The following is a 24,084-nucleotide window of genomic DNA, read 5'->3' on the forward strand; positions in this document are numbered from 1 at the left end:
GATGGAGGACGGGATAGTGGACGTCCACCAACCCGCTGGGTGGACACTGTAAAGAAGGCTTGCCAGGGATCTACACAGGCGCCTATTATTAGGAAGGCGGAAAATCGTGAAGAATGGAGCCTTAAAGCACAAAATAACGACCTCATGTGGTCGCGACCCTCAGTCATGACCATGAGGAATCGAGGAAGAAGAAGAATCAAAAGATTTTCAGCGACAAGTTTGTTTCTTAGCGTAAAGTTAGTTTTTAGGGTTCCGTACCCAAAGGGTAAAACGGGACCCTATTACTAAGACTTCGCTGTCAGTCCGTCCGTCTGTCACCAGGCTGTATCTCACGAACCGTGATAGCTAGACAGTTGAAATTTTCACCGATGATGTATTTCTGTTGCCGCTATAAAAACAAATACTAAAAACAGAATAAAATAAAGATTTAAATGGGGCTCCCATACAACAAACGTGATTTTTGACCGAAGTTAAGCAACGTCGGGCGGGGTCAGTACTTGGATGGGTGACCGTTTTTTTTTTGCTTTTTTTTGTTTTTTTTTTGCATTATGGTACGGAACCCTTCGTGCGCGAGTCCGACTCGCACTTGCCCGGTTTTTTTACCTGATGTTTCCCCTTGTGGCAGAGCTGGCAGTAGTGCGCGGCGCGCGTGTCCTTGACGCGCATGCAGCGCGCGTGCTGCCACACGCCGCACGCGCCGCACTGCACCATCAGCCCCTCCTCCACGTGCAGACCGCATATGCACATTATCACCTCCTCTGCAAGTCGAAACGACACACGTTAGAGCCGAAACACAATATTTCTAAGGCATAACCTTTAATATCAACGCGGAAATTCACGGCGTCACATCGTGGCGATTTACGACGCCGGACGTGGAAATATACGTTACAGCGCCGTGGAAAACTACGGCGCCGCCGCGTCGTGCCACAGTGTACCTACAGTATGCATCAATACACCTTATAAAACGCAACGTCTGTCTGTTTGTATGTTTGTTCGTGATAATCTCAAAAACAACTGAACGGATTTTCATGCGGTTTTCACCTGACAATAGAGTGATTCTTAAGGAATTAGTTGTATAATTTGTTAACCCGTGCGAAGCCGGGGTAGGTCGCTAGTGTATGTATAAAGTGTAATAGTGAAATGGTATAAAAAATATTATACGTAGAAAATAAAATGTAAAAATTACCTTGCTTGGCCTTCTGTACAAAACCAGCCGGCAAAGGATCGTCAGGCCCGAGGATCTTGTTAAGCAGCTCGACGAATTCCGCTTTAGCGAGATTATATTCCTGGAAAACAACAATTCATATCAATATTTATTAAATATTATACACTAATTTTTACCTACAGTTTGTAGCTAAGTAGAGCCAACAATACAACATATTAAACTTTTTCGTATTTACCTCCTTCAAGTTCAACTTCAACAGATTCCAGCAAGTGTTCAAAAGTCGCAGAGAAGTTCGATGCGCCTTATCGCACATTCGACTAAAGTAAGGACGGTAAGCACGAAGAATTTCACAGTGTCATTGACCGCTGGCATCATCGGCGGGACAGCGATATTATTACGCGCGTGTAATTTGAGATCTTGTTTTGTATATAAACTTTTTAGTTTTAAAGACAGTGCTACGCCCTTGCAGGGTGACCATGTACCAAACTTTATGTAACACCTTATATAACCATGGATTTTCGCATGTAATAAGAAATGGCATGTCAATGTACGATATTCTTCGAGCTTAGCGACCATACTTTAAATAATGAGACATACCTTCTTCAGGGTGACCGCGATGGAGCCGAGCGCGGACATGCGGCCGTGCTCGCGGGTCACGTTGGAGAAGACGGCGTTCACGTCGGCGTCGAACTGCGCCGCGCTGTCGTACCGGCGCGCCGCCACGTTGGCCTCGATGCCGGGCAGGTCGTAGAGGGGATCGTTGCTTATCACACGGTTGTCTATCAAGATAATAAGTAATGAGACATACCTTCTTCAAGGTGACCGCGATGGAGCCGAGCGCGGACATGCGGCCGTGCTCGCGGGTCACGTTGGAGAAGACGGCGTTCACGTCGGCGTCGAACTGCGCCGCGCTGTCGTACCGGCGCGCCGCCACGTTGGCCTCGATGCCGGGAAGGTCGCACAGGGGGTCGTCGCTCTGGCTGCATTTGGCTTTCAGCAGTGGCGTGCAGAGCGGCTTGTCCTTGTCATCTGTGGAGGTTCAAATAATTTTGATGAAGTCGTTAAAATGATGGCGTGTTAGATTCGAGTGAAAGTTATAAGTGTAGCTCGAATAAAAATTTACCAATTCGAATGTACAGTGACGAATGACATTAGAATCCTTTTATTTAGTTATCGTGCGTTTCGTCCGCGCTAAGAAGGAAGTTAAAAGTAAAGAAATGTACACATGTGTATGTAACATGATTTAAATATTATTGTGATGTCAGGTTACGTTCGAATTGGCGTGCAAATCTTTTTGGCAAACTGTTATGGAACGAATAGGTTAAATTCGATAACCTTTTAATGAATTTGTAACAAAAGTCGCTATTTGGATTTCGTTTTCTACGAGAAACTCACCCGTGACTCGGACAACATAGTCGTAGAGCGCCTCGAACACCGCCGCGAGCCTCTCCTTCTTGGTCTTGCCGGGGTCGTCCTCCGGGCGCACGAGCCCGGGCAGCCGGGCGGCGGGCCGGCGCAGGCGGCGCAGGCGGCGCGCGAACAGGTCCGGGCTCATGGTGTCCGGCAGCTCCAGCGGGTTCACCGGCGGCGCGGCGGCCGCGGGGGCGGCGGCGGCGGCGGCGGCGGCGGCGGCGGGGGCGGCGGCGGCGGCGGGCGGCGGCGACAGGCGGTCGCGAGTGCGGCGAACCTGTGTCATCACCCTTTTTTTATTTCACGTACAGATTTTCTACATCTGATTTAAAAAAAAACTTTATTTTTTAACTTTCTCATTTACCCCCCGAAAGTGGCCCCTATGTTTAAAATTCATTTGTTTACGTTAGATGTCCATCTTTGGGTCACTAATTTACACATGTGTACCAAATTTCAACGTTATCGGTCCAGTAGTTTCCGAGAAAATAGGCTGCGACAGACGGACAGACAGACAGACGCACGAGTGATCCTATAAGGGTTCCGTTTTATCCTTTTGAGGTACGGAACCAGCGAACTGATATACATGGAAGTATTCTGTCCGCTCAGTTATGACCCAACGTAAACTATTCGATTGTAGGCGGTGCTTACAAACTATTCGATTCGCAACTTCAGTTCGTCCGAGATGACAGTCAGTGACGGATGGCCAAATTGATTTATAAAAACAACGTTTTTTTGTAATTAAAAATGTCTTCATGTGTCGTGAAGTGGTGCAGAAGTTATTTTAGTTCATACCAAGGATAGTGGAATCACTTTTCACTTGTAGTAAACCGATAACTTCAGTAAAATTTGGAATAAACATGACGATTTGATTTCAATACTACCGTGCTAAGCTAAAACGTAACAACTGCATACGACTTTCATAACAACATACGACTTTTTAAATTGCGAGGATAATAGGGATGGTGTTATGCCAAATGAAGTAGACTATTTTATTAACTTGTACTTGGTTTAGGTATTTTCTATATAATTATAAATGTAGTAGGTAATGAATTCTTTCTTACAGATTTGTATTTTCCTTTTTTATTTCATGAGACGGAGCTGTAAAAAAAACTACCTCATTCTTTCAAATTCATAATCAAATTTGATATTATCATTTTACATTACTTTCCATTCAGATTCCCACAAGATGCTATTCATAGAGAACTATGGAAAAAAGCTGTCCAATTATAGAGACATGAAATTAAGTGGATGCCTGGAAAGATATCTAGAATATGTTCTATTCATGAGATATACTCACTCGTGGGATAATCATACCCGGTCTCCTATATGTAGATACACTTCCATTGAATTAATTTAACAAATACACACATTATCTGAAAATGTTGATCATTCGAATCCACCCTCTACCGTCACATATATGTAGGTTCTCTCTCAAGCCATTTCCGTCAGTATAAAAGAGCGGCAAATTTAGAAAATGTAAGCGCGCGAATGGGTGTGGTCCCATACAAAATTTTAATTTTGCACCTTTTTCTACTGACAAACTTGCTTGACCGGCTATATACATATAAAATATTTCCATTGGAACTGAAAGTGGGGATTTATTGTGACTCCGCCTATTCAAATATTTTTGACCCGATTCGTGTACCCATGTAAATTTTGCAGGCTGTATAGCCAGTCCGAATTCTAAGATCAAGTTTACCATACATTTACAATGGCGTACTTGATCTTAGAAAAACGGACAGACTATACCTGAACGTGACTTCGCACTGCCATACAAATTTATAATAAAATATACAAAATACTTATTATAGCGGAATACATTTATACAACAATGATATATTTACTTATGTTGAGTTAGTCTGTCATTTCATAACAACATTTTAACTAGTTATCTTTTAATCTGCATTAAATTATAATACGTGAATTATTTGACTGGTTCTTCAATGTATGGCATAAACCTATCCCTGTCCAAGTCATATTCTAATCAAATGTGAACCGCAAACTCTCAGCGGCCAGTACGTACAGCAAGATGGTTATTAGCGGATTAATGTCGCTGATTGGTAGTTATTGACATTATATGCATTTCATCTACACTTAGCTATGTACCATTAGTGTAAAAAAGATGACTATTATTTTGTTTACCAGCTTTGATTATAGGCTCTGTAAACGCGTCTTCTTATTTAAATGTAGGCGTAATTTTGTATGTGTGCTAATTTGGCCCGAGAATTTGAACGGTAATGTTCCTAAAGGCGGTTTCCATACTAAATATATGCGTTCACTGTACGGAACCCTAAAAAATCCTAGTTTCTTGACTCTAGTCCAATACTACATTTATCCCGCTGCTTTTACACACATACTATTCGTAAATTGAACACTCATTTACAAACAAAATGACATGTTTGAGACAAATACTCACGCTCTCCAGATTCCTGAACAAGAAGCAATGTCTCTCCTTGACCAGATTCCTCTCCTTCGCCGTGAGCGGCTTAACCTGCGGCTCCTGCCACAGCTTATTCAAATGCTGCTGATACTTCAGAATAGTCATATTCTTGATCTCGCAAGCCGTCAAACTCGCCTGCTCGGATTTCTTGTTGCACTTGACGGCTTTCCTTGGGCGACCAACGCGCGGCTGGCTGGTGGAGCCCTGTGATTGGTTGGAGGCGTTGGAAGCTGTTCGCGCTTGCGTTTTCACGGGGAGTTTGGTGATACGTTGAGACTTCCCGCCTATTACGCCGCGGCAGTCTTCGGAGTCGCATTTGCATGGCTGAAAGAGGAAATATTTATGTAATTTACAGTCACTAAATATGAGAAAACTACTGCTAGGCTGATTGGTGGAACGAGAAATCTTTAAAGATTTTAATTGAAATTATTACAGTTGTACCATCGCCCGCTCTGTTAACTGTACATCGGTGGATCTTATGCCTTTTGTAGTAAGGTTCATCGATGTACAGTTAGGAGTGTTGCTGTTTGTACAAGTTACAAAAAGTTTAAAAAGATGGAACGAAGTTAAAAGAAAGCATATGTAAAATTGCACTATTTTTTCATCTCTGATACAATACCAACGTGTTAACCCAATTTCCAGGCCGCACCAATCTACAAGTTTCCCGAAAAATCAAAATATATTCCAACTAATCCAGCTTTGATGATTAATTTGAAGACAAGTCAAATTTCTCGAAAGTGCAATCTAATTTGAATCTTAAATCGGAATGCTAAAGTTGAAATTCTAGTGGCGCGTATTTGGTCGATAAATCGTAGTATGCCTGAAAAAGGGTGAACTAAGATAAGTGATAAGTTGATTGGTCCTCACCTGTCCCACCGCCGGGTTGAACAGCGAGAAGTTGTAGTCGTACGTGAGCTCCTCTCCCGGCTCTATGTCCCGAAGGGCGAACAGCGCCATTCTGAATGTGCCTGTAAACCGTACAGGTACTATATTTAGTATCAACTACGACAAAATAATTGCAGAATCATTTTATTTTCTGCCCGGTTTTTGTTAAACTTTGACATGACATCAGAAAAATGCTTACAACAGTAAAACATACGCGAATAGTCAAAATTAATATGATAAAGACTCTTCCAACGTATAAAGGGTTTCGTGCACATTTCATGTGCTAATCATAGTACATGTGGCACTAGATTATTAGTGTATTTCCGGTTATTTGTTAGAAAACCCTTACTTTTACGAAAACACCAGGAACGTCTAAGTCAATTCACCGCCTCTTCTACAATAATATATCCATAGATTATTCGGAACAAACGGTCTAATAAATCTTTACCCGCTACTCGTCCAGCAATAATGCAACTGCTGCCGTTTTTAAATATGTACACTATTGAACAGATTTCATCGGAATCCTTCGATTTATATATGACACCGTAAGAAAAGGAACCCGTTATTTTACAATCTAACGAAGGTTAGGGTAGTTTGTAATCTCCCTACCGTCAGTTTATAATTTAACTAGCGAGATTATAAACAGATGAGTGTTTATAGTTTTACGGTGACGTATATAGGAAGCTATTTAGACCGTCGTGACTCACCGTTGGCGGTCCACTTCTGCATCTCGCAGTTGGGCCGGCAGGAGTGGTTGACGAAGCGGCCGTCGCCGCCCATGCGGTGCCCGTCGATGACCAGCCCGCCGTCCAGATGCAGGCAGTAGTGGTGCGTGTCGCGGGCGTATCGCGTGGCCATGCGCTCCTGGTAGCAAATAACTCTATTAGGACACTCACATAGACTAGACCTCGCCGTTTTATAGTGGATAAATTATATAGTAGAATTTATTAAAAATAGTAGAATTCACATCAAACGACCAAAATCGGCGCGCGTCACGGGAATTTGAATTGAACCTTCTGCTTGGTAACTAGTGATATTCCATATTTACGCACGTGTTCGCATCTGTTTGGGACCATTAGCACTCATATATTCAATATGGATAACCACAGCATAGGTTTAAAATGATACGCCCTGTCTCCAAAAGAGCATGTACTTTTACAGTTAGAAGGGACAAAGAAAACCAAAAAAATGTAGTCATACCTTGAACTCCTTGTCGGACACCACCTCGCCGACGTACTCGAGTATGAAGTCCCCGGAGGTGATGGGCTGTTTGCACCGCACGCCCCAGCCCTTGTTCTCCGTCATGAACCGCTCTAAGGCGCCGGCCCACTCGTGCCGCTGGATCCGCTGATTCTTGCAAAGGTCCCTGTAATCAAAATAGTTTCATTAATGTTACTTGAAACACCTGAATGTTTCAAGCATCAATTCCTGTTGGTGCATGAATCCCTGAGAATATTCGGATAGCCGAAAATCGGGCAGTTATCCACTAAGCAACGATGCTGATGCTGAGGCAAAGGGATATCAAGTTGCTTGTAGATACTCTAGACTACTAAACTATTTAGGCAGAGGCGTGCCATTTAAATTTGAAAATTTTGCCGTGGCAGTACAACGTGACGAACGTGAAATCGGGTCTATACTATAGTTCCTTTTTTAGCATTAGTAAAAAGGTAAACAATATTGATGTGTCTTTTAATTGAAAAACAAGTTTTTAAAATAAGTCACGGCAAATATGTAACAATTATGAATCTAATACGATCATTTATATTCTTCTGCTTTCACATGTAATAGTTATTGATTTATAAAAAGCGTTTTTCAGTTAAAAGACATGTCAAGATCGCTTACCTTCTTTCTAATGCTAAAAAAACGAACTATATATACTCACCCGCACGGGCATAGCTGCGGGGAACACTCGGCGTAGACGAGCCGGTTGATGCAGTCCTCGTTGCAGCGCGAGGTCGGCGCGCAGTGGCACGCTACGCTCTCGCATTCCTCCGCTGATGGTTTCACGTCGTAGTATACGTCTGTAACAATACAGTTTGAGGTTATACTAAGGACCATTAACCTGTTGTCCGCCAAAAACGTCAAGTGAAGTGACGTCCCCAAGGTTCTCGTCACAAGGTTCACGACGACGCGCCACGCAATATAGGCGTAGCGTTCAATAAGAGGGTATTTGATACAACTACATATTTGTTTTTACAATTTTGAGTGAATTTCGTACGTGAAATCTCTTATCGCCTGGATCTCTATCTAGAACTGGCACTCGAAGTACGGCGGTGAAGCAAGGACCCCAGAGGACATTATTTCTCCTCTATGGCTGCATTGGCTACTCACTTGTGCGTATCTTCTTATAGTTCCACGAAGGCACTGGTTGGTTGTAGTGGTGCTGCCACCAGATGTCGTATGGTAACGCGTAGGGCTGCGCGCGGCGCCGCACCCAGCGCTCGCAATACGGTGGCGGGGCGAGCAGCCCGGAGGGAATTACTGCCCCGGCCGTCGGTGCAGCTTTGGTTTTACCCGATGGTTTGTTACTAAAAAAAGATTAGTTATTGTAAATAGGTATGCTGTATTTTTAAACCGAATGACGAATCATATGAACAAATAAAAACGCCTTAGTTCGCTATATATTTCAATTTAATGCTATACAAAATACGCGGCTGATATTTATCTGCCGTGTGTAAGAACCATATGTTTATCACATTAAAATATTCATTAATAATTCTCCTCGCGCAATAAACAACTCATTTAAACTAATTATGTATATTTATTGAGGCTGTATGATTCTAAAAATGAAGTTAAAAAGGGAAGTTGTTTGTTCAGAAAGCGAATTACGTCCTTTTAATTACAATATAGAAAGAGTTGTTATTGTTACTTACTCTTCCTTATAGTAGTCGGAGAACAAGCCGGCGACGAGGAACTTCTTCCTCAGCCGCGGGTTCCGCTTGGACACCGGCTTCTCGCGGTCGCTGCCGGCCGGGCTGTCGTCGCGCGATGACGCCACCCGCTTCTTGCTGATGATGCTCTTCGACAGCACGTCGATGCTCTTCTCGAAGTCTATCTCTTTCTCGTGCAGCGGCAGCGGGTCGTTCTCGTCGTGGTCTCGCAGGGTATCCACCGACGGCTCGCGAGATTTAGAACACGGCTTGCGACTTGTGACCGTATCTAGTGAACTTTCTCGTGAACTCGAGTGGACTTCGCCGATTTTCTTGTTCATTTGACACGAGCGAGACTTTCGCCTTGTTGTGATAGAGGGTTTAACCGACTTAGCCGGTGTTTCTTTCGGGGTTTCCAACTTCTGATCGGTTTTGGCTTTGCTCTTTCCTTCTTCATTGGTGTTGTCCGAACTTCTGGTTAATCTCCTTTCGCAAGGGTACAAAATGGCCAAACTCGATTTTGGTCGCAAACCTACTTTACTGTTTTTCTCGACGTTTTTCCTCTTGGTAAGAATTTCGTCGATTTCTTGAGAGGGAGACATCGCTCGGGTCTTGCGTTTCAAGCCTTCCATCTGACTTGCCGGCCTATCGGCTTTCAGGTTTAGCAAACTGAGCGGTATGCTGTCTTCAGGGTCATTACCGAGAGAGCTAGTCAGCGACGGTATGCTGTCTGTCTCACTCATTACCTCCCATTTATTAACGTGATTTTTGATTTCCTTATCAGTCTTAGATTGTTTCAGTTGTAGAGCCGGAGCTCTTAAGATGGATGAACCACTGCTCTTTTTAGCTGTGTTGGGGGTCAATGTACTGCCAGCAGTTTTATTATTGTTTTCATTGACCACCTTTCCTTGCAATTTTTCAAGAGCCACGACTGTGAGGCGAGCCTGCTGCCTCGGACATTCGTCTTTATTTAGCACAACCTTGAGTTCCGGCTTGTTACTAGTGCGTTCCAAGAAGCTGTTCATTGCTTCTCCGTCTTTAGGCACTCTGTCAAACGCGGAGTTGTTATCAGTGTCCTCGGATGTCAAATGGCTGTCAGACGTAGTCGCGTTGTGACTACTATTAGGATCCAATTTCTTCTTTTTCCTCTTGACGCTTGGAAAACCAGTTCTGTTAATAGCTTTCCGCCTCCTTGTCTTTTTCTTCGTAGTGTCCCCTGTTTTGCTGTCGCTGGAATCAGTGACCTCAGGTTTCTTTTCTGGTAAGTTCATTTTCTTCATACACTCGGCCATAGACAGCTTCTCTGCTTGGATCTTAGGGACCAGCAGTTTAGTTGATAACATGGAGAGTTTGCTTTCCTTTATAATGTTGTTAATGGTTTTCTTTTTCTTCTTGTCACGCCCGTCATCATTCTCATTGTTAAGATTTCTTTTGGGTTGACGTAAGTTGTGGCTACTTGTCTCCTGGATTTTATCTGATAATACAGACGCTATGGACTCCCCTCGCTTCGGCCTTATAATCGGTTCCGGCGTCTCGGAAATTAAAGGTAATGGGATTTCCGACTCGGTATCTATCGGCGTAAGGAGAGACGCTATACCTTTGCTGTCTGAACTTTTAGATTTCAATTTAGACTTCGCATCTCCTAATGCATTTGAGACGCAGATAGACGACTTCGGTATTTGATCTTCCAAATCGACTGACGGCTCGAAAATGCCTGTTGGTTTGTCGATGTTGACAACTAAAGACTGTTCGGTAGCCAGATCCGATACTTTTGTCTTTTTTGTGTCCATTACCTTCCCTTTAGACACCGGGGATTTAATAACAGTTGCTCTAGTGCTGACTTGGGCAACTTCCTTCACTCTGCCTTTGTCGTCTAATGACTTAACTGGATCTGAATTTACCTTTTCTTTTTCAAGGATACGGGATTCTATTGATTTCCGTATATTATTGTTCAGAAGTGTGTCCAACACCTTGGTCGCTGCACTTGGATTTATTTTTGAAACTAAATTACTTGTCAGGCCTTCTAACCTATTTTTCTTACGAGTCATAATTTCTGATTTCTGGGCAGGCAGTATTGAACTCTTATACAACGATCGAGCTGACATGCTCTTTAATGGATCGGAAGTGGAATTGTTCGCGGATGTTTCATTATGAGGTGATACGGATTCAGATTTCTGGTCTTCTTTTATGTCTTCCCTGGAGTTGTTTTGATTGAAGTCTTTACAAATATTCGCGCTGGCAGTTTTGTCTTCTGCTAACTTTTTAGATAAAGATTGTACAACTTGGTCCAAACTAGAGTTAGATATAATCTTGTCGGCTTCTAGTCTGTGTCGCTTCTTTGGTGTAACGATAGGTGCTGTGTGGCGAATTGGAGAAGCTTTTCTTTCCGATCTAGGAGAAGAAACTCTGTGTGTGTCCATTTTCAATGTTTCTGTTTTGATATCAGATTCCTTGGTTTTAGGCAATGATTTTTCCAAATCGTGAACTATTTTGTGCACCGCTTTGAGCTTTTCAGATGTTTCGAAAATTCTTTTCGATAATTCTGATTGTTCTGCGCTTGGTTTCTTTATAGAGAGTTCATCGTCAGTGGCGTTCAAGGAATTTGGCGAATGATTTTTACTTAGGCACGGACTACTTTCGTCGACTTTCACGACCAGGTTATCAGTGACGGAGCTGAAAGTAGTTTTTGACACCTTAATTGTAATATCCGAGTTTTGTAGTTTGGTGTCTTGACTCACTGTTGAAGTGGGAGCACCTTTGACATTATCAGAACCCTTTTTTACCTTCTCGTGTGAAACTTTTGGTTTTGGAGATTCTTGCTGACTGTTACTGCGCAATTCGCCCATGCAATCTGTCTCTGTACACAGAAATTGTTCAGGATTAGTTCCACTTTTCAAGTTTTCGTCAAACTCAGCTGTAACTAAACTCAAACTTAAGGAGTTGCTTGTGGATGAATTGATGTGGTAATGTCTCTTTTTCAGAGGTAATTTGTGCTCATTGGTGTCCTTGCCGCCTTTGCTTTGAGATTCTGTTAATTGTTTTTTGTGCCTCCGTTTCGTAGTGGGCGTGACTGTTTCCTGGTTGTCAGATGTCTTTCTTTTTTTGGAACCCCTTTTGACTACTTTTGGGGCCGCTGCTGGTTCAGGCGGAGGCTTGTCGACACTTTTCACTGGAGGCGTGCCAATGCCTGTTATTAATTTAGGTGCAATTTGACACAACTTGATAAAGTTGCCTATTAAGCTGTCCATGTCCTGAGTGAACTTTTGATCTATCGTGTCTATAGATTTCGTATATGACTCTCGACATCGAGACACCGATCTCGATCGGTGTCTTCTTCGACTTCGATGCCTATGATGTTTGTTCTCGGTTTTGATGGTAATTCTAGAAGGCCTTTCGGAAGGTTTTAAATTGATTTTGGGCGGCGCTAGAACTACAGTCCTTCTGTGTTTCCGAACATGCAACAATGGCTTCATCTGGGTTTTCTTGACATTTAGAAAAACATTTCTGGTGAGTGATTTATTCGGAATGTAGCTATTTTTAGCGCCTTCGAAAACATTAGGAATTTGTTTGGCATGGCTTTCTTTTTTCGCGCTTTGTGAGAACTGTGTATTTGAATTTTTCATCTTTTTCGGAGACGTTTTAGAATTGCTTTTAGATCCGTGCGATTTCGAAACGGTACAGATTGGCAGCGCTCCAAATTTATGCGTAAATGTCGGTTTCAGTCCAGGCAAATTTCGTCCAGAATGGTTTGATTTTGATGGAGATTTGAGTAGGGTATTGTTGTTATTGTGGCTAACTTTGAATATGTTATATGTAGTGACCGGCCTCTGCAGGCCACTAAACACCGGGCCCGGCGCAAACGGGTCCGAGGAATTCAATCGAAGTACATGTTTACGGTTCATTTTCGAGAAACCAAAGCTATACTTCGATTGCACTGGGTATTTAGTACAAACACTGACATATTTAGGACTAGCGTTAGGTTTTCTCAAGTAACTTTCACAATCTGAGTCACTTGAACTGTGGCCAAGAGTGAGACTGCTAAATGTTTTGTTAGCTAATGATAGAATCTCTTGATCGGAGACGAAATGCTTTTGATTTTTATAATAAGACCTGTCCCTCACTGATCTCGTTTTCTTGAGCTTCCTCATGCGCCGCCTCATGCTCCTGACACTGTAATCCGTTTTGTAACCGGACTTGTCACTCTTGTAACCAGATTTGTGGTCACTTTTGTACCCGGAACGATAGTAGTCGCTCTTGTAACCCGATCTACACCCGTAGTCACTCTTATACCCAGACTCCATCAGCCTGCTACAGCTCTTGTACGGTTTGAACTCGTGATCGCTTTTGTAACCAGACAAAATATCTTTGTACTTGGGGTTTAGATCAATCTCTTTCCACGTCGGGTCCAAAGGGTCGTCGGCGGCGGCTTCGTTTTCACTCTGATTATCTCTCCACGTGTTAGTAAAAGACTTAGTATTCTTCTTGGGAAGGTTCGCTAACTTGCTGTTAACTTCTTTACGTTTCGCATAAACCCCGGATAAAACGGACCTGTTGGCCGGTGCCGACTCCTCGTCGCTGTCTGCAGAGTCGTAGTGGTTTTTATCTTTCGCCGCCTTGGGACTCTTTGTTGTTTTAGTTTTGTTTACAGGTTTCCTACCGACCTTCTTTCTTGGAGGATACAGCACTCGGTCAGTCGCGTAGAGCATTCTATCAAGTGCGGCTATGTCTAATTTGTGATCATTTTTCTTAGCCTTCTCGAACTTATTTTGTTCTTGCTTTAATGGGACCGGTGAGGGCGCTTCTGTTTTGATATGTTTAATTTCATTTTCTATTCTTTTCTTCTGGTATTCACTATCACTGGAGTCGGAACGCAAGTGCGCAGTATTCCTACTCGCAGATTTCGATCTCATGTTTCTTCTTTCCCTCGTGTTATTTTCTTTCTGCACGGACTTTCTGCTCTGCCTACCGTGCGGCTCGTCGCTGTCGTGCCGCCGCAGCGGGGAATGTGTAGGTGAATTGTGATTGGAAAGTATACCAGAGTCGGGGGAAACGTTAGGCGGATCATTATTATGAAAATCATTTATACCGATTAGTACAGACTTTCCTTCTCCGTGAGATTCTACAGCTTTACTCCTGAAATCGTTTGCAGGTTCTCTGACTTTCCGAGGTCGCCCTCGTTTTCTTCTAGATTCTACAATAACATTCTTAACATCTTCTTGAGATTCAACAGAATTTGTGCTGATTGTATCTAATTTCTGAGGATCAATATGACTCATTGGATTTAGATCAGAACTAACTACAGATAAAGAAGAGCATTTCAACATATCACTTGGGGTTCCGAGCTCTGAGCTACCCTGTGTAATATCTATATTCATAAAGTCATTATTATCCACGCAGTCTTCGAGACTTGGTGGATTAGGTATCGATATCCCCACCGATTCCGATACTGAAGTGATCTCTTCGAGATCTTGATTGATTTGCGAGAGCTCCTCCGTTTGTTGGGGGCTCAGATGCTGTGTGGGGTTTAAGAAGTTAGTTGCTATAGGCGGTATATCGGGCAAGGTGTTTATTTGGCCCAGAACGCAGTCGCTGACGGTGCCGACGCCTTCGATGGAGTTCGCGGGCAGCGCGCAGGCGAGCGGCGCCGCGACGGTGGGGATGGGCGTGAGCGGCGCGGTGCTACTGCTGAGTAACTGTGTTTGCGCATTAAACTGTTGCAACAGACTAGACGCGTAATGAGTGGTGCTCGGGTGCGGGACGCCCGGATTAGAGCACTCGTTTTCCGAGCCCGACGAGTCCGCCGTCGCCCTCTGTATCGCAGCCGTCACTAACTGCGGCGTGAGCTCCATTTCGCTGCTCGACCCGTCTCCTGAAATAGACATGAAATGTCAGCGACTCGTAGACTTGATACATATTAGGAGGGTGTGTAGCGCAGTACTCACCATTATCGGCGATGGATTTGTCGTCGTTGTCAGCTGTTGCGGCGCCGACGAACGCGGGGAAGTTGGTCTGCTGCGTCGCCGCGCTCGATGTTTGTTCCGGAAATAGTTCCGCGAGGTCCGCATCATCGATAACCTAGAAATAAATTTCAGGTTAGCGTCTTAGCAACCTTGCTACCAGACTATCTTGACTCTACCTTAATCTACCTAGATACCAGAAGATATTTATTTATTTATAAAAAGATTTATAAAAAGATAAAAAGAAAAAGCTCTAGGTAACTTAGGACTCAATCGAACCGTCAAGACCGTGATTTTGCAATTTAGAATGTAGGTAAAACTACTCCTGTACAAAGCATTGAAGATTTTAAAAACGACTTGTTTTTACATACTTGTAAATAGCGAAAGCCGCGGCATCAACTGTTGAACACTGTGCGAACTGTCGGAAACAGTCTTAGTAAGTGAGTACACACTAATACAAATGTTACCTGCAGCTGGCAAGCAGCGACGAGGGCAGCGCTGGAGTCGTCCGGGGAGGCGTGCGCCGAGCCCGCGGCCTCGGCCAAGTCCGAGTCGGAGGAGGACGAGCACGTGGAGGCAGGACACTATCAGGCTAGTACACATGTTACCTGCAGCTGGCAAGCAGCGACGAGGGCAGCGCTGGAGTCGTCCGGGGAGGCGTGCGCCGAGCCCGCGGCCTCGGCCAAGTCCGAGTCGGAGGAGGACGAGCACGTGGAGGCAGGGAACTATCAGACTAGTACACATGTTACCTGCAGCTGGCAAGCAGGGACGAGGGCAGCGCTGGAGTCGTCCGGGGAGGCGTGCGCCGAGCCCGCGGCCTCAGCAGAGTCCGAGTCGGAGGAGGACGAGCACGTGCAGGCAGGGAACTATCAGACTAGTACACATGTTACCTGCAGCTGGCAAGCAGGGACGAGGGCAGCGCTGGAGTCGTCCGGGGAGGCGTGCACCGAGCCCGCGGCCTCAGCAGAGTCCGAGTCGGAGGAGGACGAGCACGTGCAGGCAGGGAACTATCAGACTAGTACACATGTTACCTGCAGCTGGCAAGCAGCGACGAGGGCAGCGCTGGAGTCGTCCGGGGAGGCGTGCGCCGAGCCCGCGGCCTCGGCCGAGTCCGAGTCGGAGGAGGACGAGGACGATGAGGACGAAGACGAGGAGGACGACGACGTGCTGCTGCTGACCGCGCTCTCCGGCATTTGTGCTGCGAACTGTTGACAAAGAAAAGGTTCTAATTAGTTTTTTTTTTAGGTTATAGGCACTTATTTATCGAAATAGTTTACAGTTCTCTACTAAGGGTCGGTTGCACCAAACGGTTCGTATCGTTAAAGAGTTCGCAAAATTTTTATGTATGTTTCATAGTAAAGCGCTGGGGCGCACCGGCTGACGTTGATCAGTCTGTCAAATGTGGTTGGTGCAACTGGCCCTTAGTCTTATCGGACTTTAGGTTGACAACGACATTCGATCATAAGATGAACGTTTCTTTTATTTTTTGCCATTTTTAAATATTGTGACCTTTTTTGCCACTTTTGTGTTATTTCTGCTCAGAATTACGAGCTCTTTCGATCCTAATGGGATAAAATAAATTCCCAGTTTTTTTAATATTGTGTTACCATTTCCTCAAATATTTTGTATGGAGGTAACAAAGTGGAAAGTTTGAAAAATGTATGGAAATTTCAGGACACTTTTTTCTCCTATAGTGATGAAAAGGGCTCGCGATCCTGACTAGAAATAACACAAAAGTGGCAAATAAGTTGTTTAAATAAAAATGCCAAAAAATAAAAGAAACTCAGATATCAGTCATGTATAGAATAGAAACCACAAATAACATGCAGGTTAGGTAATTCTTGCAGTCAGTCATAATCTGAGCAAATCAAAGCCGTAAAAGGCGAGACCTATATTTCGTTAGTTTAATAAATATCATTATTGCGAGTTAGCGAGTGAGGTGAGTGCGATTGCCGAGCAGCGATTTGCCACGACAGAGGTGTTGTAATGACGCAGATCACTTACTTATTAGATGGAACCTATTCGTTATTGCGTAATGGAAGTACTGAGTGATGACTGCGCAAGACATAAAATGAAAATTATTTATTGGCTGTCATTTAAGTCAATTGTCAAATGATGGTTTTAACGGCTTCCTAGCCTAGTCGGTTTCGAATCCTGGTATTGTGTGGCATTTATTTGTGTGTTTATCACAGTTATTTGTCCTTGAATTATGGGTGTTTTCTATGTATATTTATTTACTGAAATGTTTATTAATTTACTGAAATGACAGTTACCAGGATGCCATAGAATAGAGGTCAGAAGAACACGATTTCCTTTAAGCTTTGCTTAGACGAAAGAGATGTGATGGACAAGCCAATGGGCACATTGGAGAGGGAACGGCTAGAGATTTGATGACTGTACGTTTTCGTAAAAGCAGTCATGTTACAAGCCTATGAGGGGTGGTCTACGTATATGGCCCCAGGTGACCGCAATACACACCAACTAGCCATTCAAATCTCATATGCGGCGACATAAAATGTAATGACTGGCTATATGTTCCTGTAAATGGTATTGCCTATTAACATACTCGATCGCGGTTTAATAAAATGACAATGCCATTTAATTAACAGCTGTGAAGTACATTAATCGGAACACTGAACACCTGACTGTCAGTATAAATTTAGAGCGCCCCACATTTCTTAATAGAAGTTATAAATATCTTGCTCTATTTCAGTTCAGTAATTCGAAAAAACGAGAAGGAAATCATTAGTGTTATTTATGGAGTGCTGACAGGCGTGATCATATTTTAATGCTCCGTCAATTTCAATCCTAGATCGTGAGAGGCAGGCCGTGGCGCCGTCGAACAGTCTCAAGTGGGAATTTTGAGCGTAAGCAGTTGTAGTATAAGGTATAACGACAGTAAGCTACCTCCGAAAATATATGAATCTTGTTCGACTTTAAATATCTGGGGGATTAGCCAAGATGACTATCGTACATCGGACAGATGCTACGAAATGTCATCTCATCATTTCCATACATTATTTAAGTTTCGATTGGTGTTTTCCATTAACGACTATTATCGGCGATGGCGATGCCTCTTGTAGCGTGTTTATAACTTATTCATTTAAAATCTAGTAAGTACTCTGTATAATTCTGTACCTAGGCAATGAGTAAGCGCTGGGTAATTCGGAGTGTTGTTTTTACTATTAAGCTGGTGGCGAGGGTGCTAATCAATAAGGCGGAAGGGCGAACAACCCTCTGGAAGGGGTTGAGCACATGTCGCGTGGCCGACGGCCTTATCACGGCCGCATATCAATCGCCGTGGAAACTACCCCATAAACTTGTCCTACGTGCAGGTTTACTTGCAACTAAAAATGAATTTATAAACAATAAAAACTAGCCGTAGTTAAGGTAAAATTACCTACCAGCCACCTTTTATGATATAACAATTGCACTTTTGATATTTTATATTCAGCTCAGATTTTGGTACCTATTGGAATTTATTGTAATAACAACGCATGATGTGTGACACTAGCAGACTACGTTAAGGCAAAGTGGATTCCCCAGTAATCCATAACATAACATATCTGGAACTATGGTTTATTTGGTTAATTAATTGCCACCCGTTTCACAGTAGATTGGGCGATTATTAGGCGTGATGACAACAAGACAATTATCTGATCTTACAACGTTTCAAGCCTGACCACAACGAGGGCGCAAGTAGGTGGTCCATTCCATTCCCAATTACACGTATTATTTCGCAAGTCGGCTGCCACTCAGAGCTGCGACTAATGACGCGATCAGCATAACTGTTCCGATCGAATAAGGCCTGGCGAATTCAAACACATTCGAATCAGAGCTTTCTGAACCATCTGGGGCATGCAGCGAAATAATACAATTGCTACATAGACAAATATGAAAGCTCTGAGCATTTGAATCGACAATGGGATAACGGTTATACAGACGGCGCCGACACGAATATCACATTAACGGGCTCGTGATCTGCGGAGATTTATATCTGACAGCGGGCCTCAAACAAACAATATGCTATCGCCATCGCATACATTACGGTCTTCGGTGTCGATTTTATTCACGATCTCTCCTAGCTAACAAGCGAAACTATGTAAAAGTTATAGCTTATAGCAGTGCTGATAAATGTTGCCTCTTGCAAATGGCTGTTGTATATTAGGTTGTAGGTTAAACTTTCAATATACACATGTACCGATTGTACCGCCTAATAAAAATATTACCTCTACAGTTTCTAGATGTGGGAAAAGTCAAGGAAATCTCGGAATCATCTGATGTTCTCGGTAAAAATCAAAAAGTGTCGGATATGACGTTCAGTATAGTTAAAAGTTAAAGCCTTAGTGGCTTTATTTTTGAGAAAAACAGAAACCAAAGTGCTGAATAATAGCGCAACGAGCGCAACGATTGATTACTAACGAAGCGCGAAAATCCAGAACATTCTGCAAAAAATCATCAATACATCTACCAATTTAGGATGAAATAATTGAAAAAACCAACAAGACTTCCATTTAACCAAGTAAACGGCTGTTCTCGTCAGTGTCGTTGACGCAGTGACGCAACGAAAACTATCCTTGTGTTGAAATTGTTTTTGCTATTAACTACGAGTGTGGATGTCGACAATCGACAAACAGATCTTCGGGTCGATGACCGAGAAACGCCGGCAGAACAACAGACGAAATTATCGCTTATTGAGGTTCGGAGATGATATTAAATGCGTAATGAATGAGGCTAGAAAGCACTTAGCACGCGCAAACACGTACCGCGCATAATTGAGCGGTTTCTAGCGTCTGCGAGATGTCTTAAGATGCGTCCTCATTTGTGTAGCCTCCGGGTGAGCATGCTCAATTGACATGTTCCTTGCCTTCGGCAAATCGAAGCCAAGATATATCATCTATACTCGATACAAGTAAAAATAGAGAGCTACCTTTCACATACTTCGTGACTTTAACAAAAGATAGTAAAAGGTCGTTTCTAATATTGGCTGAATGTTAACACATAGGTAAACGAAAGTTAACCTACTTAGCTAGGGTAAAATCTGCGATTATTTAGATATCTCGTTACTATGATGTATTTGTATTCCTTAGTACTCAAGTAAATTTTGATTACCTACTGAATAGCATGTTCCTTTATCGTTCTAAAATTGGAACTTCCTGCTTCTGTGGTTAGTGTGGTAGGTGTGGATTCTTGCATTGGTGAATTCGAAGCAACAGATCTTAAGGTACAGTACAAGAAATAGATGCGGTACTTAATTGTTAAATGAGAAATCGTTTCGCACTGGTGTATCTTACGTCGGACCGGGCCGTGAACTTGACCGCCGCGATAGGCGATAAACCAGCCGCGGGCGATATCAAATCGCGCGATGCAGCAGGAGGAAGGTCGCTCTCAAATCCCGTATCCACAATAACATTGTTTCGCCTGTTGCGCTCCATTTTTATATTCAATATACGGAAGAGTGTATTGTGCGATTTGCGCGAGTGGGAAGCGTTTCGCGGTGCGGTAGGGCCGTGAACTTGACTGCCGTGATAACCGATCGGTGCGGTGTCGGCGCGCACAGAGAGAGGTCGCGCCTAAATGTCATTGTCCGCCAATTGCGATTACACGGTTCGATTCTGCTGCAGATAATTATCAGTTAAGATTAATAACTTGCTACCGACCTTGAATATACATTCCTTGTTGTTTAATGGTAATCGGGAGGATTAACCTTTCGGAGCCTGGTGTCCTGCGTGACCTTACAAAGGGCACTAATGGGAACCGAATGATCAAAAGAAAATTAAAAAGTAATCTTTCACTAATAGAAACATTCGATCTTGAAGCTTCAAGATCGAGTAAGGAATGTCGAGATCCGTCGCCGCACCAAGGTGCATGACGTGGGTTTCGTCATTACCAAATTAAAATGGAATTGGGCGGGACATGTTGCTAGGCAGAGTGATGGCAGGTGGACCAAAATATTAACAGAATGGTGGCCGCTTTCAAATGAAAGAAGCGCCTGGCGTCCGTTGGCTCGTTGGGTGGACGACATCCGGAAAATTGCGTGTCACTTCTGGATGAGATTAGCTCAGGACCGGGACAAGTGGCGTACTAGAATGATGAATAGAAACATTACATTAGCAAGGGTGCTCCGTAACACTATTAACAAGCCAACACAACGGAAAAGCATTGCTTGTGAAAACGGCCTGAGCTTTCGAGTCGGGAAGTAATAGAGCGTTTATTATTTTGATAAGGTTATCCAAATAATAAGCTAACTCGTGAGAACGTGCCGAGTGGTCTGAAAGGGCACATTCACGTAACACTAGGTAGTTTGTCAGCAGCGGTTTCATAACGTCCAGCATATCTCCAGATACGCGGACCGGCTTCGCGGCAGTCATTCACGCTAAGCACCAATCATAGGACCATTGCGCAATTTAAAATGTTCCTTAAACAAATGGATAAAAGGATTGTAATCCTATGTAGTTAATGGACGTTGGAACGTTTTTGCACACTAGAGGGTTCCGAGGCCGAACGCTCACGTAATTGGTAACGATTATTAAGAGAATTTATATTCGATAAGTTGACGGGTTAAGCCCGAGATACGATTGAAGTTAAACAGGGACATGTTTACTTGCCCGATTCGTTTTGTAAAACGTGCCTGACTAATGGACTTCAATTTTAATTCAGTACAAGAATAATATGCCTTGGTATTTTGTTTAATAAGTTCGGTTCTTGGAGATAATGGTTTGTAACTTTGTAAGTACAGCGGAATTTATTGTACCTAAGTGGTAGTGAATGATACCTTTGATCTTATTGAATTGTTTGATCTGGTGTTTTTGTTTCTGTTATCACGTACGTACCTTTTGGTGTCAAACCTAATTTAAAGTACCTCCCTGGCGAATAATAGCGAAAGTCAGTAAAGTGAATTGAGCGTCCGTCTTTGTATCTGAACTGAACGACATAAAACCGTAATCGTGTCCAATAAAGTGCTCCGATACCCACATACTTTCGTAATTACGTTCCGTTCAATAGTACAATGCATCGCATCGACATCACATAGAGCGAAATTCTCGATTGTGAGAAGGGAATCGCGCTTGGCCGGTTTTTTCTCGGCGATATACTAACAGCAACACTTAACTGTCCATCGCTGGACCTTATATATTCGCACAATAAGGTTCAAATTGTCAATTAACGGGGGGAGATGGTGGGTAATCGGCCACTACAAATACGGCCGCATCGGCGACTATCTGACATCGACCACAGCGCTAATAGGCGTTTCGCGCCCATTTATTTTCAGTCTTAGTTTTTGCTGTTACACTTGCTAGCACCTACGCAACATCTTAGCTTAGGGTTGTAACCTTTGGGAACTAATTACGATGTACTCTCGTTATAGGAATAGTGCCTACATTTACTAAGTAAGTAGATCTTTATAGTACTTCTTTAAAGTACCCTTTTGATATTTGTAACCTATAGAATAACTGAAGTAAAATTTAACTAAATACTCAATAATACACAATTGTGTTCGTTTTATTCGATTTTGATGAATATTATGCGTACGCTATTGCGGCTAAGCAATATACTATTACATATATTATTAAATACATTTGAGTTAACAGAAGCACATGTTTTATGAACTATCTCGACGCTTAAAGATAATAAACCAGAGACCCATAAAATGCGAGGTAGGTACCTACAATTAAAATGAAGAAGCTCGGTACCACATAATTACAATTTGATTTGTGGTCGTGTGAGTGACTGAGAATCCTCCACTGTGCTAGTATTGTACACCAATCAATAAAGATTGCGACTGTTTTTTCCCCTAGATATTTTGTGGTACAAGTGATCCATTAAATAAAAAAAACTATACGGTTGTAAATTATGCGCTTCCGTCAGTGTTAATAATAGCTTTGGATCTAGTCTTGATTTCAGACGGGCTGAATGCATGACTTGGTCGTGGATCAAAATAACGTTAACTATAACATGTTATCGCCAGCTGTCACACCTGAGCCGGGACCGAATACCGGTACATGTTTCATACAAATTAACCGGCATTCATATCTAAAAATCGAGGTTTTTTGTGATGTAATTAAAATGTTGAAACTGGGTCGGAATGATCCGGAAACTCCCCCTCATAGATAGAGATAAGAGTGAAAGAGGGCTGTAGGCTTATACTCTGTATCTTTAGGTATTTAAATAAAAGTTAACAAAATCTACCCTTAAATAGCTCCTTAAGCCAGTTGAGGGTAGATGAAAACATTACACGATCAATTAATGTAGGTTAAAGTCAGGTCGTTCAGTGACTGATCCAGGCTGTTTTGTATTTGGTCGGTTAAGTAACCAATAAATGTTATAACTACCCGAAAAAATATTTTTTTGTTTATATTTATACCTACGTACCTAAAGATACTGTAGACTAAGCTAAGCCTCGTGGTAGCCCTGGCTGTCCGGCGGTTGATTGTACTCATCAAGGCTCTGCGTTCAAGGACGCGACTAGACGCAACTGTCGAACGACTCTTATTATCCCCGCAGACACATCTCGTTTTTGTCCAACGCTCATTTATATTCATGATACATATCGACGCTTATATCTATAAATTATATCGCCGATAATCTTAGTTTACTCGTAAGGAATTCTTTATTCGTTAGCTCATAATTCAAGTTGCGAATTATAATATTGGTGATAACTTGACGCGAAATAAAGGTTGTTTATCTAACTTTAAATATTTGAATGATCAACCGTCGATGTGTATCAGAATAAGTTACAAAACCTGTATGATAAGTAAGTACCCGTCAGTTTATTTATATCGTGCTGGACTCAATGCAGACCCGCACTCCGTCTCCGCACTCAATGTTAGCGTACTTTTTACAGGGAGCAAAAAATGTACAAAAACTATTCATGCTCTATGAGTTCAACCACCTCCATATTTTCGAATGTAAACTCATTGTCTATTACACGTTTTTTGTTACACTCGAGCAGATCATGGCAATTTAAGGTGGCAAACATAAACATTAAAGTCATCCCAATTTCAAACGCATTTAGAATCATTTTGGTTCCACCGAGTTATTGAATCATCACGAACAAAGCGACCACTCGGTCGTATCCGAGTCAAAGAATATGCAAATACACATCAAAGAGTACATCATAATACGAGGATATAAGGAATAAAAATAAAATCCACGTGTAAAATAAATACAAAAGAACTGACCGCACCTTTTGGGATACGTTTCCATATCTTGCGATGCATCAGCTCTTTTAAATCAACAGTCTGTATAATAAAGTCCAACAAGATCAGAAAGGCTTGTCATTGTCATCGTTTAATGCTATAAAATATACGTCCTCAATATATAATTATACGTATACCTGGTGTTTTATTGGCTTTATTG

At 42.7% G+C, this 24,084-nt stretch overlaps 1 protein-coding gene across 1 annotated transcript in view; it reads right to left on the reverse strand.

Annotated features, from left to right (window-relative positions):
• Positions 1-24,084, reverse strand: part of LOC134669384 (histone-lysine N-methyltransferase ash1) — an 89,997-nt gene that overhangs the window by 17,832 nt on the left and 48,081 nt on the right. Inside the window, exons 5-18 of the mRNA XM_063526904.1 lie at positions 15,759-15,932; positions 14,713-14,845; positions 8,774-14,639; positions 8,232-8,428; positions 7,783-7,921; positions 7,101-7,266; positions 6,608-6,764; positions 5,883-5,983; positions 4,992-5,339; positions 2,799-2,852; positions 2,561-2,768; positions 1,974-2,194; positions 1,187-1,286; positions 604-758 (exon numbers count right to left, since the gene is read on the reverse strand). Of these exons, the coding sequence (XP_063382974.1) occupies positions 604-758; positions 1,187-1,286; positions 1,974-2,194; positions 2,561-2,768; positions 2,799-2,852; positions 4,992-5,339; positions 5,883-5,983; positions 6,608-6,764; positions 7,101-7,266; positions 7,783-7,921; positions 8,232-8,428; positions 8,774-14,639; positions 14,713-14,845; positions 15,759-15,932 (8,019 nt within the window). The remainder of the gene's footprint in view (positions 1-603; positions 759-1,186; positions 1,287-1,973; positions 2,195-2,560; positions 2,769-2,798; positions 2,853-4,991; positions 5,340-5,882; positions 5,984-6,607; positions 6,765-7,100; positions 7,267-7,782; positions 7,922-8,231; positions 8,429-8,773; positions 14,640-14,712; positions 14,846-15,758; positions 15,933-24,084) is intronic.

This window comes from Cydia fagiglandana, chromosome 12 (assembly GCF_963556715.1).
Source record: "Cydia fagiglandana chromosome 12, ilCydFagi1.1, whole genome shotgun sequence".
NCBI classification, from domain to species: domain Eukaryota; kingdom Metazoa; phylum Arthropoda; class Insecta; order Lepidoptera; family Tortricidae; genus Cydia; species Cydia fagiglandana.